The sequence below is a fragment of the Pangasianodon hypophthalmus genome, chromosome 1 (genome assembly GCF_027358585.1).
Source record: "Pangasianodon hypophthalmus isolate fPanHyp1 chromosome 1, fPanHyp1.pri, whole genome shotgun sequence".
NCBI lineage: Eukaryota > Metazoa > Chordata > Actinopteri > Siluriformes > Pangasiidae > Pangasianodon > Pangasianodon hypophthalmus.
In genome coordinates this window covers 23210460-23223870 of record NC_069710.1, presented here as the reverse complement: position 1 = coordinate 23223870, position 13411 = coordinate 23210460, and the positions used below count along the sequence as shown (strand labels likewise).

At 40.3% G+C, this 13411-nt stretch overlaps 1 protein-coding gene across 4 annotated transcripts; it reads right to left on the bottom strand.

The window, feature by feature from the left end:
* Positions 1-431: 431 nt before the first annotated feature.
* On the bottom strand, positions 432-13308 carry si:dkeyp-69b9.3 (myocardin). Of its 4 annotated transcripts, none has more exons than XM_026939595.3 (15): positions 12994-13308; positions 12289-12443; positions 8807-8863; positions 8576-8634; positions 7723-7789; positions 7285-7410; positions 6827-6993; positions 5635-5775; positions 4979-5283; positions 3838-3979; positions 3333-3758; positions 2785-2880; positions 2481-2624; positions 2328-2382; positions 432-2177 (listed from the first exon to the last, which is right to left on the bottom strand). In XM_026939595.3, exons 2-15 carry the CDS (start codon positions 12341-12343, stop codon positions 1756-1758), a joined length of 2262 nt encoding a protein of 753 aa, XP_026795396.3. In that variant the 5' UTR covers positions 12344-12443; positions 12994-13308; the 3' UTR covers positions 432-1755. The 4 variants fall into 4 exon arrangements, with proteins under 4 accessions (XP_026795396.3, XP_026795393.3, XP_026795394.3 ...); XM_026939592.3 differs by having other exon boundaries at positions 6827-7020; positions 12994-13307; XM_026939593.3 differs by having other exon boundaries at positions 2481-2621; positions 6827-7020; positions 12994-13306.
* Positions 13309-13411: the final 103 nt, after the last annotated feature.

The window sequence follows — 13411 nt, the reverse complement described above, 5'->3', positions numbered from 1 at the left end:
GATAGAATGTGAAGTATGGTGAATAAAAGGGCAGATCCTGCTGCTGACACTCCAAAGTTCTAGAGCAATATTATGGGCTGTGAAATTATTATTGAAAGCCTGAGGAGCAGGAATGTAAGATGAAAGCTCAGTGAACTTCATGACTACCTTGGCTCATTTCAGACTAGCCAAACTGATTTGATTTTGAGCATAGCTCTAAGCATAACACTCAGTATGTGCAACATTACGGACATCGCAAAAATCTATGGAAGCGTTAAGCTCCGGAAGTACATCCAGACAAATGTAAGGATCTGTCTTTTTTTTTTTTTTTAAATCTCACAGTTATGTATGAGTTTTATATAATCTATTCAAGGCATATTTCTCATATTGTGTTACCCATGGTTCTGTTTACTGTGAAGAACAAAATCCAAAAGACAAATAAGACCTGAAGGGAAAATCAATTAAGACTTTATTTTTTTTGTTCTTAACATTTACGACACAGCTGAATAGTTGAACATGAAAAGGTGACAGATTGAATAATTTACTCAATAAATATACTGATAAATTAAAATGATATATTTTGAAAATGGTATATTTTTAAATTTGGTTGGTTAATGCTGTGCTATGCAAAGGAATAGAAACACCCAGGCCAAATATGGCTTTCAGGAGAAAGACTGAACCTTTGCTATGGAGTGTAATAGTGAGAATAGTCACACTACATTAAGCAAACGGCTGTTGAAAGATCAACGTTATTGTGGATGATATAACATTTGAAGATATTCCCTGTAAGTAAATTGTATTGCTTGGTAGAGCTGGAAACCAAAAGCTTCTGGATATGTTTGCTAAATAGAAATCAGTGTTATCCCCTGAACACTGCTCAGAGATCATAGCTCACAACCTTATTTATAATAGGATTTTAAAAAGTGGGAGAGATTCAGGTTCCAAGCCAAGACAGGTGTTTTACATCCTTGTGTAATGAACAACGAGATATATAAAGACATTTCCATTCTAACCCAGTGTCTCTAGAGGACCTATTGTTGCACTGAGCTTTTTGAATGTTTTTAAAATGATTACGGCTATTTGGAAGCATACATTAAGTAACATGGAAAGATCTTTTGTTAAATCAGGGAAATAACTGTACAACAGCAGACACAGATAGAAACGAGTGCATTCAGGTGCTTATGGCACCTTACAGTGTGCAGAAAGTGTAGATAAAGAACATGTACGTGTATGTAAGAACCCATACACACACGAGAAAGCAGCAAAGAAAAGCATACACACAGGGAGTGCATACCCTTCCCTGTGAAGACACACAACATGTTTAAAGAGACTGCAGGCACTTACCCTCATCATGCCGACGGTTTGTCTGGCGCTGAGGGAGTATGTATGCCTGCAGGAATTATTTAGTTTTATATATACAAGTGTATGGTGTATGTGTGCACATGCACATGTGTGTAATGTCTTCATTGCATTCTCTCTCACTTGGTTTCTCTCTCTTTCTCTCTCTCTCTCTCTCTCTCTCTCTCTCTCCCGACATTGCGTGGAGTAGAGAGTTGCAGTCAACACCAGTCAGAATCTGTTTGGTCACATCACTGGACAGAGATGGATGGATATTAAAGGAAAGGATGGAGATGGGGTCACCTCTCCAGGGAGACAAGATTTGAACAGTGGGTAATTACCCGTCAAGCATCCAATTACACACACATGCACGCGCGCATTCACACACACACACACACATATACACACACCCACCCCACATGCACACCTTCACGTCCCTCACCACTGCTCCACCATCAGGTCAAGGACCCTGCTTATGTTCAGGTCTGAATCGAGGGCAAAGTCGCTTTCCACGAAAGGTGCCACGGGAGGCGTGAGAGGGTGCAGGCCAGAGGTCAGGGATTCCAGCCAATCAACAGCATCAAACGCAGGCACATCGGACCTCCTCTTTCTGGAGGGAGCACTTAGGGGAGGAGTTGTGCAGAGGGGAGGAGGAGGAGGGGCAGGGTTAGATTCAAGGGGCAAGGTGTGGGCAGGGGAGGGTGGAAGCTCCAGTAGAAGTGAAGAGCAAAGTGGAGATGAGCGGCCACTTTCATCTTTCGAGTTGGGCTGGGTAGGTTGAAATTGGTCAGGTGGTGAGGCAGGGGAAGAGCCTGAGAGGGTGGTGATAGATGACTGGAGTTCTGAAGTGATAGTGTTACCTGAAAAAACAAGCATGGCAGGAAATAACTCCAAGATTAAAATAACATTCCCCTTACATTTTTATTAATGGAAATAACATTTCCATTATATTCAGGAGTACGCATGGTGATATGTGATGTTTAAAAGCCAAGAAGATGCTGCTAACTAACCAGAACAGCTAACAGGATCCTCCAAAATGTCATCTATGGACTCACGTGGGTCCATCTGAAATGGAAGGAGGATAATGGGCTTTTACTAAAAGATTCTCTCACATATTACTCATTTTCTCTCTCTCTGTCTCTCTCTCACACACACACACACACCTGTACTCTTTGAATGGCCTCCTGCAATAGTTCCTCCAGACTGCGTTCAGTGTGGGGTGGAGCTTGCTCTGGGCTGGCTGTGATTTGCATCGGTAGCTCAAAATCCTGGGAGATGGTATCACACGGCTGACAGGAAAACACCTGCTGATACACCACGCGTAGCAAGAGATTTCAGCTTAAATTATACCTGGAATATCTCCAAAGCTGATATTCTGTACAACGTAGCTCTAAGATGTGTTTTATTAATATTGGGCAATAAATACACTTTCAATGTACAGCAGTTTGATTGCTTATCTGTTCTCACCTGTGTAAACAGCACTTCCTGTCCTTCTGTGTCTGGTTTCCCTCTGGCACATCCTGGGTCCTGTTGCAGGAAGGGATGTAGGGAACTTCCACTTGTCTGCAATTGAGATAAGATACAAAGGCACCAAATGAGGAGCAGTTACTTTGTGATTATATGTGTATATATATGTGAAGTGAAGTGACTTGTGGCCAAGTATGGTGACCCATACTCAGAATTTGTGCTCTGCATTTAACCCATCCAAGTGCACACACACAGTAGTGAACACACACCCGGAGCAGTGGGCAGCCTTGTTGCTGCGGCACCCGGGAGCAGTTGGGGGTTCGGTGCCTTGCTCAAGGGTCTCACCTCAGTCGTGGTATTGAGGGTGGAGGAGAGCGCTGGTCATTCACTCCCCCCACCTACAATCCCTGCCAAACCTGAGACTCGAACCCACGAACACGACCCACGACCTTCAGGTTCACCTTTGGGTTACAAGCCTCTAACCATTAGGCCACGACTGCCCCCGGCCACAACTGCCCATGTATATGTGTATATATGTTTGTCCTTGCCTGTGTGACTGCACCCAGAGCTTTTCCTCTAGGTCTGCTCCGAATCCTCTCCCTCATCTCCAGTTCCACGGTCAGCTCCTCTGCTGCCTGTTCTGACCTCCAGAGAGCACTGGAGGGCACCGGAGGTGAGGGAGCCTGCAGGTTTGGACTTGAACCCGCAGAAGAAGAGGGGGATGTCAAATAAGTGGCACCAGCCAAGCCTTCCTCCACCACTGCTGATGGCTGGATGTAAATCTGTGAAGGACTGCTAGATGGGCTTAGGTTAGGGGGTGGAGAAGGTACTAGGGTCCCTTCCAACTGGCAAAGTGGAGCAGGTGTTAGCTGGGGACGGGGCATCTGGAAGGGGCGGAGCCTCTCTAACAGAGCAGGTTTGGTGCCAGAGACCGGGAGTCCGCGTTTGCGTAACTGCTGTCGGAGTTCTGACACCTGTGACAAACAGTTAAAACACTCAACAACTTAGAAATAATCTATTCTTCATTTAGCTAGAGCATTGTAAGATTCTTACTGTTAGGTCGTCAAGGTTTGGGGGAAGCAATTCTAGCTTGTGGGTGGAGCTTGTTTCCAGGTGGGAGGTGTTTGTTTGTGGGGGAGCAGGCTGAAGGCAACTTTGTGGTCCAGCACCAGAAATCGTCACTACCTGATTCTCACTGTTAATTGCAGAAATGATGTGGATGTCAATAATTCCTTGATGATCATGTGTGTGTCAGTGTTAATGTTTCCATATTAAAAACCAAACAATTACTGTAGGTTGATGTATCACAGACTGACAATGGCAGATCTAGTTACTAGCAACCACTGACCACGAACAGCAAGTCAGTCCAAAGTCCTCAGCTTCTAACTTGTTATCTCTTACCATTAGACCATAGCTTGGGGTCACAAGAGATTTTTTTACCAAACCTTGACTTGTGGAGTATTTTAAAAGAATCATTAAAACTGTTTTTTAAGCATGCAGAAATTTCATTTTTGTTCAATTTGGCGCTCCTTTTAAGCACAGTGGTGCCGTGTCCAACTCACTCCTATGTTAATCAAGTGGCCATTTACACTGGATGTGTGTGGCTATGGTTGATGCACATACAAAGCATATTTACTGTTTAATGCCACAAACCACAGTGATATCAGATGGTTTCTATTTTATGGTTTCTAACTGGAGAAAAAAAATACAATAATTATGTTCATGAATATAATATTCACAGCACATGGGCTATATGTCCAGCTATATCCTGCTGCGTAATGCACAATCTGGCATCAGTTAAATATTAAGTTTAATGCACCATGTGACCACAACTAAACTGACAAACCCCACTGTTGGTACCATTTGCTAGCACTTTTGTCTGAAACAGTGTTGAGTGCCCTGTGTGAGCTAAATGAAAGTAGTAATCTGGGTTGGACCTAACAGCCGAGATGAGACATGTATGATAAAGCTCCCATAAGTAATATTTTCCTCTTTGATGACAAATGTGATGTATAGCAATAATAGCAACAAAATTTATTTGTTAAAATCTATTTGAAACTTTAAATAGGTAAGTTACCTAATAGTCTGTGGTTTGTATGCTTCTTCATAGTAAGGCACCATAAAGTAGCAGGCCTACTAGAATATAATAAATCTCACAGGTTATTACAGTAAGATCGTGTGCTGTTTAATTTACCTGGTTGCCACAGTGAGCTGTTGCTGCTGGTTTAGAATCTGCAGTTGCAGGAAAACCTGCTGCTGGTGTAGAAGGCGAGAATATGCAGGATCGACTGGCTGAACTTGAGTGTTGCTGTTCTTTTGGGAATTGTTCCCAGAAGTGCCTCCAGTGTTGCCCCTTTGGTCTGGGGGTATGTATTGGTGGTACTTCAGCTTCCTCATTTTAGGCTTACAGTCACGAGGTTTCCGTGGCCGTGGAGGGCGTGGCGAGGATAAAGACCCTCCAAGAATGGAATGAGTAGGTGGGGTTAGGCATTGAGCTGTCTGAGAGAGCAACAGAACCAAAGGAAGAGAAAGAAAGCAGGAAGGAAGAAAAAGATGATTGGATAATATTAAATGGAGCCGAATGTTAAAATAGGCCAATCAGAACAAAACATGAAATCAACATTATAATTTCATGTAATTGAAAAAAAAAATCATCTGAGCTGTGTGTATTTATCGGGCTGCAGATCTGAACTGAACATCTTAATAAATTAGTATTGCCACACTCTAAATGTGTCATTTAGCTATACAAAATTACATATATTCAAGTGCTTAGCACATTTTTCCCAGTGCGCATTTCCAGTGCATTCAAGCATTTCATGTCCCGGCCCCAATCATGATGTGAGCCTGTACCTTTGGCAGCAGTGACGTCTGAGAGGGCACATACACTCCTTTGGGTCTTCCAGTCATTGCCATGGAGTTTGACCCTGCCACCGTCATGGTCATTGACTCCGTGATGCCCTCAGTTCCAGGGTGCACAGCTGAACTACACTGCTGCAAAATGAACAAAATTAGTTTTTAAAATATAATTGGGTTTCACTTGTTTCCATTTTTCCTCTACTACAACAAGGAACAAAGGTCTGAGTCCCCCTTGAGATCTAGTACTAAGAGCTTTCTTTTATTATTAGGTATAAAAAAAAAATCTAAAACCAGTTTGTAATATTTTGTTTCTCAAACAATGGTACATAATTTCTTTTATAATATAAATCAAAAACATTCTTATTCACTGAAAGCAGACAACAATTATACCACAGTGCTGCTGAATCCTCAGTTCAATGCTTGGTCAGAAGGTTTGATTAATTTTCAATAACAGCACAGTGCGAACAATAGTACCAGCATGAGACTCCATATATACAGAATTTTTTTAAATGTGCGTAATCGTTGACATGGTGAAGGTTTCTGTAATGAAATGTTAATATAGCATTTATGAAAGAAGTCATCAGTGTCAGCTCTTTGTAACAGAGGTAAAGCTGTAACTTCAAGTCTTCAGGACGGAGAGAAGACTGTTTATAGCTCCTATAACTTAAACGTAACCAACACGTTTTTCAGATGCTTCACAACATTAAACACAAATATAAGCAAAAAAAAATGACGTTCTTTAATAAATAAACACAATTGTTAGCATTTGCAAATTGCTGTGGAATAAAAGAAACATATACCACTATGAGGTAGTATATATACCACCAATATGAGGTGTTTAGGTTGTTAAGATTAGGTTGCAAAGATTCTGTGTGTTAGAAAAGCGTGTTTACATTTAGATAAAATATTTGTATCACAACATTGTAAAAAGTTAGAAATCATATGTGAACAGAAAATTTATAGATATTTTAATTCCATTAAAGGATTTGTCTCAAATTTTTCAGTTTCAAGTAAAGTATACCCAAATAATAAGCATGTGGGTAAAATCTCGATAAAAGCAAAAAAAAAAAAAAAAAATGACAAAAGAGACCTTACAATTTTAAACCACCACTGAATGAGGGGGTTACATAGAAATCTTTGTACATACATATTTCATTATCTTAAGAATGTCTTTAACTGTAAATACCTGAACACTGCTTGGGCTGTGGTTGATGGGCATCGCAACAGGTGACACATCACTCAGTGACTGGTCACTGCTCAGCCCGGGTGACGAGGAGAAGCTGGGGGATTGGTGTGTCCCGAGTTGCTCGGGAGATGCAGAGGAACATGAGGAGATGTCATCTTCGAAGACATCTGAGGGCAAGGAAAAGGAAACAGAAGCTGAAAAATAAAATGAGACAGAGAGTCAAGAGAGGGAGAGGTCCATCAATGTTATGTTTGGAGTTGAAGGGACGTTAATTGAAGCTGTAATAATAATGTCCAAAAACTATCAAAGACAGTGCAGTTAATAAATTAGACACAATGATATAACTTTATAAGCTTTGTAAAGTGTTTTTATCACTGTATTGGGTGAAATCGTCCTTGAAATTTCGCACAGAAGTGAGTGTGTCTGTGTGTCTTGAATGGGTTATTACTTTCACTCACTGTTTTCTAACGGTGCAATGTGTTTCTGAAGTAGCTCAATGGACCCAGATCGTCTCTGGATCTTCTCACTGACATTCTCAACCAGTCGAGCCTTCTTCTGTCTCTGAGCACCACAGCTAGCCTTGTCTACAAAAAATGGGAGAGGGAAGGTACACAAGGTTTAATCAGCTAGCCTTGTTATTTCAAAAAGAACCTCAAAGGAGTTTGAAGGGGACTAATGAATTGGATATAAGAAAAGCTATCATTAGCAATTTTCTCCTAAAGCAATTTCTTGTTACTTTAATTAGCCTACTGTCTACTTCTGGTTGGGTGTAACCCCAAGAGCAAAAAAAGTACAACATATGAACTAATGAATCAGTTTGACAATTGGGGAAAAGTTCGTACTAATGATTGATATTTATAAAAAGAATTCCGATTCTCTCTTGCATCATGAATCACCTTGTGCAGTTTCAGCAGTCAGAGCACTAGGGGGCGACTTCAGAGTGGTGCCATCCACTGTCTGATGCTACATCGGGAAACAGCCCAGTGACACCAACCATTAACACCAAAACACTCTCAGTAACACACACTCACATAGCCTAGCACACAATCTCACAGCATAATACACACTTGCATAACCTAGCACACACTCACTTAGCCATTTATTCACTGGAATATACAAAGGAAGTTCGTAGTCTCGTAATTTTTCATACAAATAGCTACATGTACACTTCAAATAGTGGAATTTTTTAAAAAAAAGCATACACTTCAGTTTTATACAGTCTTCCATTTCATGGGCTCTTCCTTGGGCCCTGACGCTTGCTAGCATTTTCACATTTGCTCATTTTGGTGTAAATGTACATCCTTCCAGCAATTTGAGCTTCATTTGTATAAAATACATTGCTGTCGGTATCCTGATTGAGGTAGATTTGGTCAGTGTTGAAAAATAATATGTCATGTAGTTAAGTAGTGACCAAAACAAGATAATTTTCAAATATTTTTCTACTTTAGCTCTGTAAATAGTTCCTAGCTAAGTTTACTTCTTTTGAAAGTGTTCTTAAGTTGACCATTTCTTGCTGATCATTCCACATTCCATAAGTAGTCTAGAACTACTAGAAAATATCTACATGCTTGATGACTGATTAGCAGAAACCTTTTAGTACAAGTACCATTGCTCGCTTCAATGGTTAAGAACATTTCCACTTGTGCTAAAGTAACAAAACTTTTACTATATGTTTTCTCTTTCACCATTGTTATTGGTTTATGAGTGTCGTTGTGTTTCTTGTTTATTACGTTCTGACACATCACTCACCCCAGTGCTATTGGCCTCTTTCTCCCCTACTTTGTCAGAGCAGGAGGCCTTCACACCTTCTGGCAAAAAAGAGTACTGAATTAAAGAAAGAAGCTAAAGTCATGAGTCTTATTGTAACTGTAGGGAATAAAATGCTGACTGAGATGATATAAATTAGCCTATTTTTCCACTCTGTAATAGTGATATTTTGGTAACATAAGGAGCACAGCACAAATGAATGAAGACACTCACCGGAGTCAGCATTTAGCTCTTTCTGTTGTCTGCGATTCTGTATTCGCAACTGCAGAACTGAAGAAGAAGAGAATTATTACAGTAAATCGGAAATCTCTTAAGAAAATTGATGGATGCACCGTGTGGTTTATAAAATGGATCATTTTTAAGAGACTGTATTTGCTACGCCATGTGTAAAGCTCATCTTCAGTGCACGGCAGTGTGGTGGGACATTGCACCATAAGAACAGTAGCGTATATTACAGTTAGAAGTGTATTGCGTCAATCATTTCTTTACATCAAAACCAAGTTTGTCATCAGGCACATATGCATACTGCTCACACATTCAGTTCTAGGAGCACACATGCACACACACTTTTCGTCACACCCTCCCATAGTACTTCCATACACACACACACACACGCACACACACACACACACACACACACACACACGCATACAGTTACTTGGATCAGCAGGTGAAGGGAGAGAGAGGAAAAGAGGGGAGGAGGTAACTATTTATCCCTCAGTACTTCTATTTCTGTCATTCCCCCATCCCCCTTTCAGCTGTCCCTCTTTCCCTCTCTCTCTCTTTCTCACTGTCATTTCTGCTAAGTAATTTCTTCCTCTTTTCACTTTTCTAGAAAATCTGTAGGCTTTTTACATCAGTGTCTGATCTAATAAATTGGAGACGTTTAATTGAATAAAATTCAAAGCGGTTACTTTGATATACAGTACCAAGAACATTTACTGTAAAATGTGGAACAGCACTGCATATGCTGGTGCCTCTGCTCCTGTTTGTGTACAGCTCCACTGACAGCTTTAAAGAATTTGGTTCCATTAGAAAAAACAGGAAAAGGCAAGAAAAGCAATTTTTAAGGTCAGGCGTATTAAAACAACAGTTTATGGTTTAGTGTCACTAGCTGTCAGAACCCTTGTTGTGAAGGAAAACCTCACGTTTATACACCTGCCATGAGTGCAGCGTTACAGAGGCTCAGCAAATGTGTTCTATAACACTTTTCACACTTGCATTAAAAGGGATTTGTCTTAAGTTTGGTGTCAAGTCAGCTGCTGTCACTTCTGTGCAACTTTTAACTTCTATAACGGACAAAAGGTTATCATAAACAATTAATCAATTCAAGTGAAAGGAACGTTACACGGGTTCACAAATCTTTAATGTCATTTAATGTACTGCACAGAACCAGGACTCTTCCAGCATGTCAATTATTCTCTGTAGTCCTGATTCATCAGATTGAAAGTCAGGACAGAATCCTGGATAGAAGAAGGATAGTACTGATGTTTAATCTTGAAGGAGAAGTAAACAGAAGCAAGATGTGTGTGAAAGGTCAATGACAGAGCAGGGCAGTAAACAATACAGGATCGCAGAACAATGTCAAAAGAAAAATGGGAGCACATCATATTCCCCGCTTCCTGTCCAATGATATGTGCGAACAAATCCATCACAGTAATGTCAGTGATACTCAGGTGTAATAAGTGGTAAAATTACTTCAGCTGTAGACATGACTATGACCAGATGTGATATATAAAAAGCTTCCTACAAATATAGCTTATTATTCTAGCGTAATTCTGTTACAATTTCTTAAAAATGCAGTACTTGCATATTCATTATATAGGAATATAATATATAGAAAAACCATTTTGATGCAGGTCTGCATTTTAGAATAGCTGTTTCAATTCAGAGCCATTCCAATTCTTAAAAAAATATCTTGTCAAGCTGCCATGAGCCCAGCAGCAATGTCTAGATTTGGCACAATTTCTCTCTGATACTGATGAAGCCAAACACTGATTACACAATTGTGCAAAACGGGCACAATAAATTGCACTTGGTTATAATAATTTGGTTAGAAGTATATGCTGCTTTTAAGAGACAACCGTTTAGCCTTAATCCCATAGCTATGGCTTTCCTCCTCCAGGTAATACTGTCACTCAGAAAACAAGACAGCTGGAAAACTGCTGTGTTCACAACATATGGCATTTAACCCATTTTTTTTTTTTTGCTTTTTTTTAAATGGAATAAAAATGTATCATTGTCGCACACAGCGAAACCGCTGATTCACTATTTTAGGGCTACAGAATCTATTAACATGCCAAAATACTCAATCTTCCTGTCTCTCTTCCACATTAACAAAGCTCACATCATGAGGCCATCATCCTCTCTCATCCAAGGCCAAATTACTTTGTGCATAATCATCTGGTTTGACCAAAAATGTGAAGAACAGCGTTTAAAAGCCAGAGTGCTTCAGTCAGGGGGCCACGTGGATGCAGTGTGTCAGAGGGCACTGGTTTTTGAAAGGGTTCCAAGCACAGAGGAGAGAGGCACAGGGTCTTCCCTCTGTCCACATGTATTTTAATGAGGAAACACCATCACTTCTCATTGGGCGCTCACCAAAATGCCTTTGTGAATCCTTTGTAAACTGAAGCATCCTGCCCAACTTAATATCTCAGACTATTACAAGTGCAATCAGCAATCTCAGCATATAAAACCACAATAGTGAACACCTGACTGAAATCAACAATTATTTATTAGCTAAAAAGATGAATTATTATTAATTATTAGCTAAAAAGATGAATCAGATGACAAAATGAGGAAAAGTTCCTGCACTGTGCAGAGTTATGTTGCTTCCAGGCCAGGACTAGCAGTATCATAGACTAAAAAGAAAAAAGGCAAATCATATTCAATTATAGATTTTGAATAGGATTACCTACGTAAATAAATAAATTACCTACACAAATAAATTGCCTATGTAAAATAAACCTGCCTTTAGAGTAACAGTCCCCTATGCCTAGTCTTTATTATGATTTTACAAAATTATGACAAACTACAAAATGAATAAAATCTTCAGTTCCATATACTGATGGAACTCTTGTCCAAAAAAATGTTGTTCAGACAATATTCATGTCTACTTATTTCTCATTCAACATCTTTTGGGTTTAAAAGCACAGCTGATTAGAAAACTTTCACTGAGGTTTCTAATCAGTGGCGCATTTGAATCTTTTCAGTGGCTCAAATACACAATTAGGCATAAATATAGGTTCATAATTACTAAGCCAATACATTTTTGGTCAACATCATGGAGGGAAGCAGTATCCACAGTTTCATTTTTCTCATCAATGATCATTTTTAAACATTTGAATTTCAACAGAAACATTAGATGTGAATTGTTTTATAGGTTCTCATCATCACTACATCCATTAAGAACTTCTCAACTCAACCACACCTGAACCAAAACTACACTCACTTCTACTAGCTCTTTCTTTAACCATATTCTTTAACCCAGATGAAACCAAATCACACCAAATGAAAAGTGAGATGTCCTCCTTACCAGCCAACCATTACACAGCAGCATAGACACACCTGTGGTTGCCCACCAATCACCATCCAACACTCTCTAACCAGAACCCTCCACCCACGTGCACTCTCACATACGGTAGCTATGCTCTTACGTGCTCAAGATTCACGTGAACTCTAACCTTAGTGCTTACCTGAGCGGAATTTGCTCCGGATGAGCAGCGACCTCTCAGAGGCCAGCAAGGTCATGATGGTCAGTTGGAGGCAAAAGATGGAAAATATGGAGGTCCTTTGGGGTTTCCTCCTGTGCAGTAGGTATAAGGGATGGGCTCTGATTTTTTTTCCACCTCTGTAAGAAAGTGCGGAAGACAGAAAGGTTACATTAAAGTGACTAACACAGTAGAATACACCTCAACACATTAAGTAACACTCAGATACTTAAGTACTGCTGAGAGAGTGAGAGAGACAGGGAAAAAAGAGAAAAACCAAAACTGCTAACACACATCTTTAAAAGCATCATTTTATTAAACAGTACAGATTCTGTCATCTAAAGTACAATAATGAGTAGCTGTGGATAAAACAGTCAGAGCTTATAGATGAGATAAAAATCGTTCACATAGCGGCCTGAGTTACTGCCGGTGATGCAGAAATGGACAGAATGATTAACTTTTTTTTTTACAAGCCACAGTCAAATGCCGACTGTCTGCAATATCTCACTGCAATATTGATTTTAAAAGGTACTACCCAGAAGAGACCTACTCCAAAAATACCATTAAGATCTTCTTTGTGAAGTTTAAGTGTGTCAGACTAGACATTCACACTCTTATAAAATACATCTGTACCAAAGATTCACTCCGGTGCTATGTTAAAAAAAAAGTGAGAATGAAAGGGATACTCACAGAAAAAGGCTCTGTGCTGTCCTGCCAGTGGAGTGGCCTGTGCCAGAGAGAGAGAGAGAGAGAGAGAAACCAAAGGACGAGGCGAAGGAGGCCAGGAATTCAGATGCATTTAGTAGTTGTAGCTCTCATGCCAGGCTTACTTCTTTTCCTTCCAAGATCTTCCAAGGTGAGTGTCTGGAGTCAAGGAGTTGAGAGTTCCTACCTCTTTTCCTTCTTTCCGAACTTACCCTGTCCTCTCTCTCCCTCTCTCTCTCTCATTACCCTCTCTCTGGACGAGGTTGTGCCAACTGTGTTGGGCTGTCAAACCAGCACCCTGCCCTCCCCCCAACCCAACCCCCTCCTCAGAAACTTCAGGACTGGCACACACACACACACACACACACACACACACACACACAGACTTGTTTGCTGACTGATT

Coding starts and splice junctions, on each gene's coding strand:
- si:dkeyp-69b9.3 (XM_026939592.3), bottom strand. CDS start 12,343: ATGACCTTGCTGGCCTCTGAGAGGTCGCTGCTCATCCGGAGCAAATTC. Junction 7,021..7,284: donor CATTGCACCGTTAGAAAACA/GTGAGTGAAAGT, acceptor TTTATTTTTCAG/CTTCTGTTTCCTTTTCCTTG. Junction 5,284..5,634: donor AGACGTCACTGCTGCCAAAG/GTACAGGCTCAC, acceptor TTGCTCTCTCAG/ACAGCTCAATGCCTAACCCC.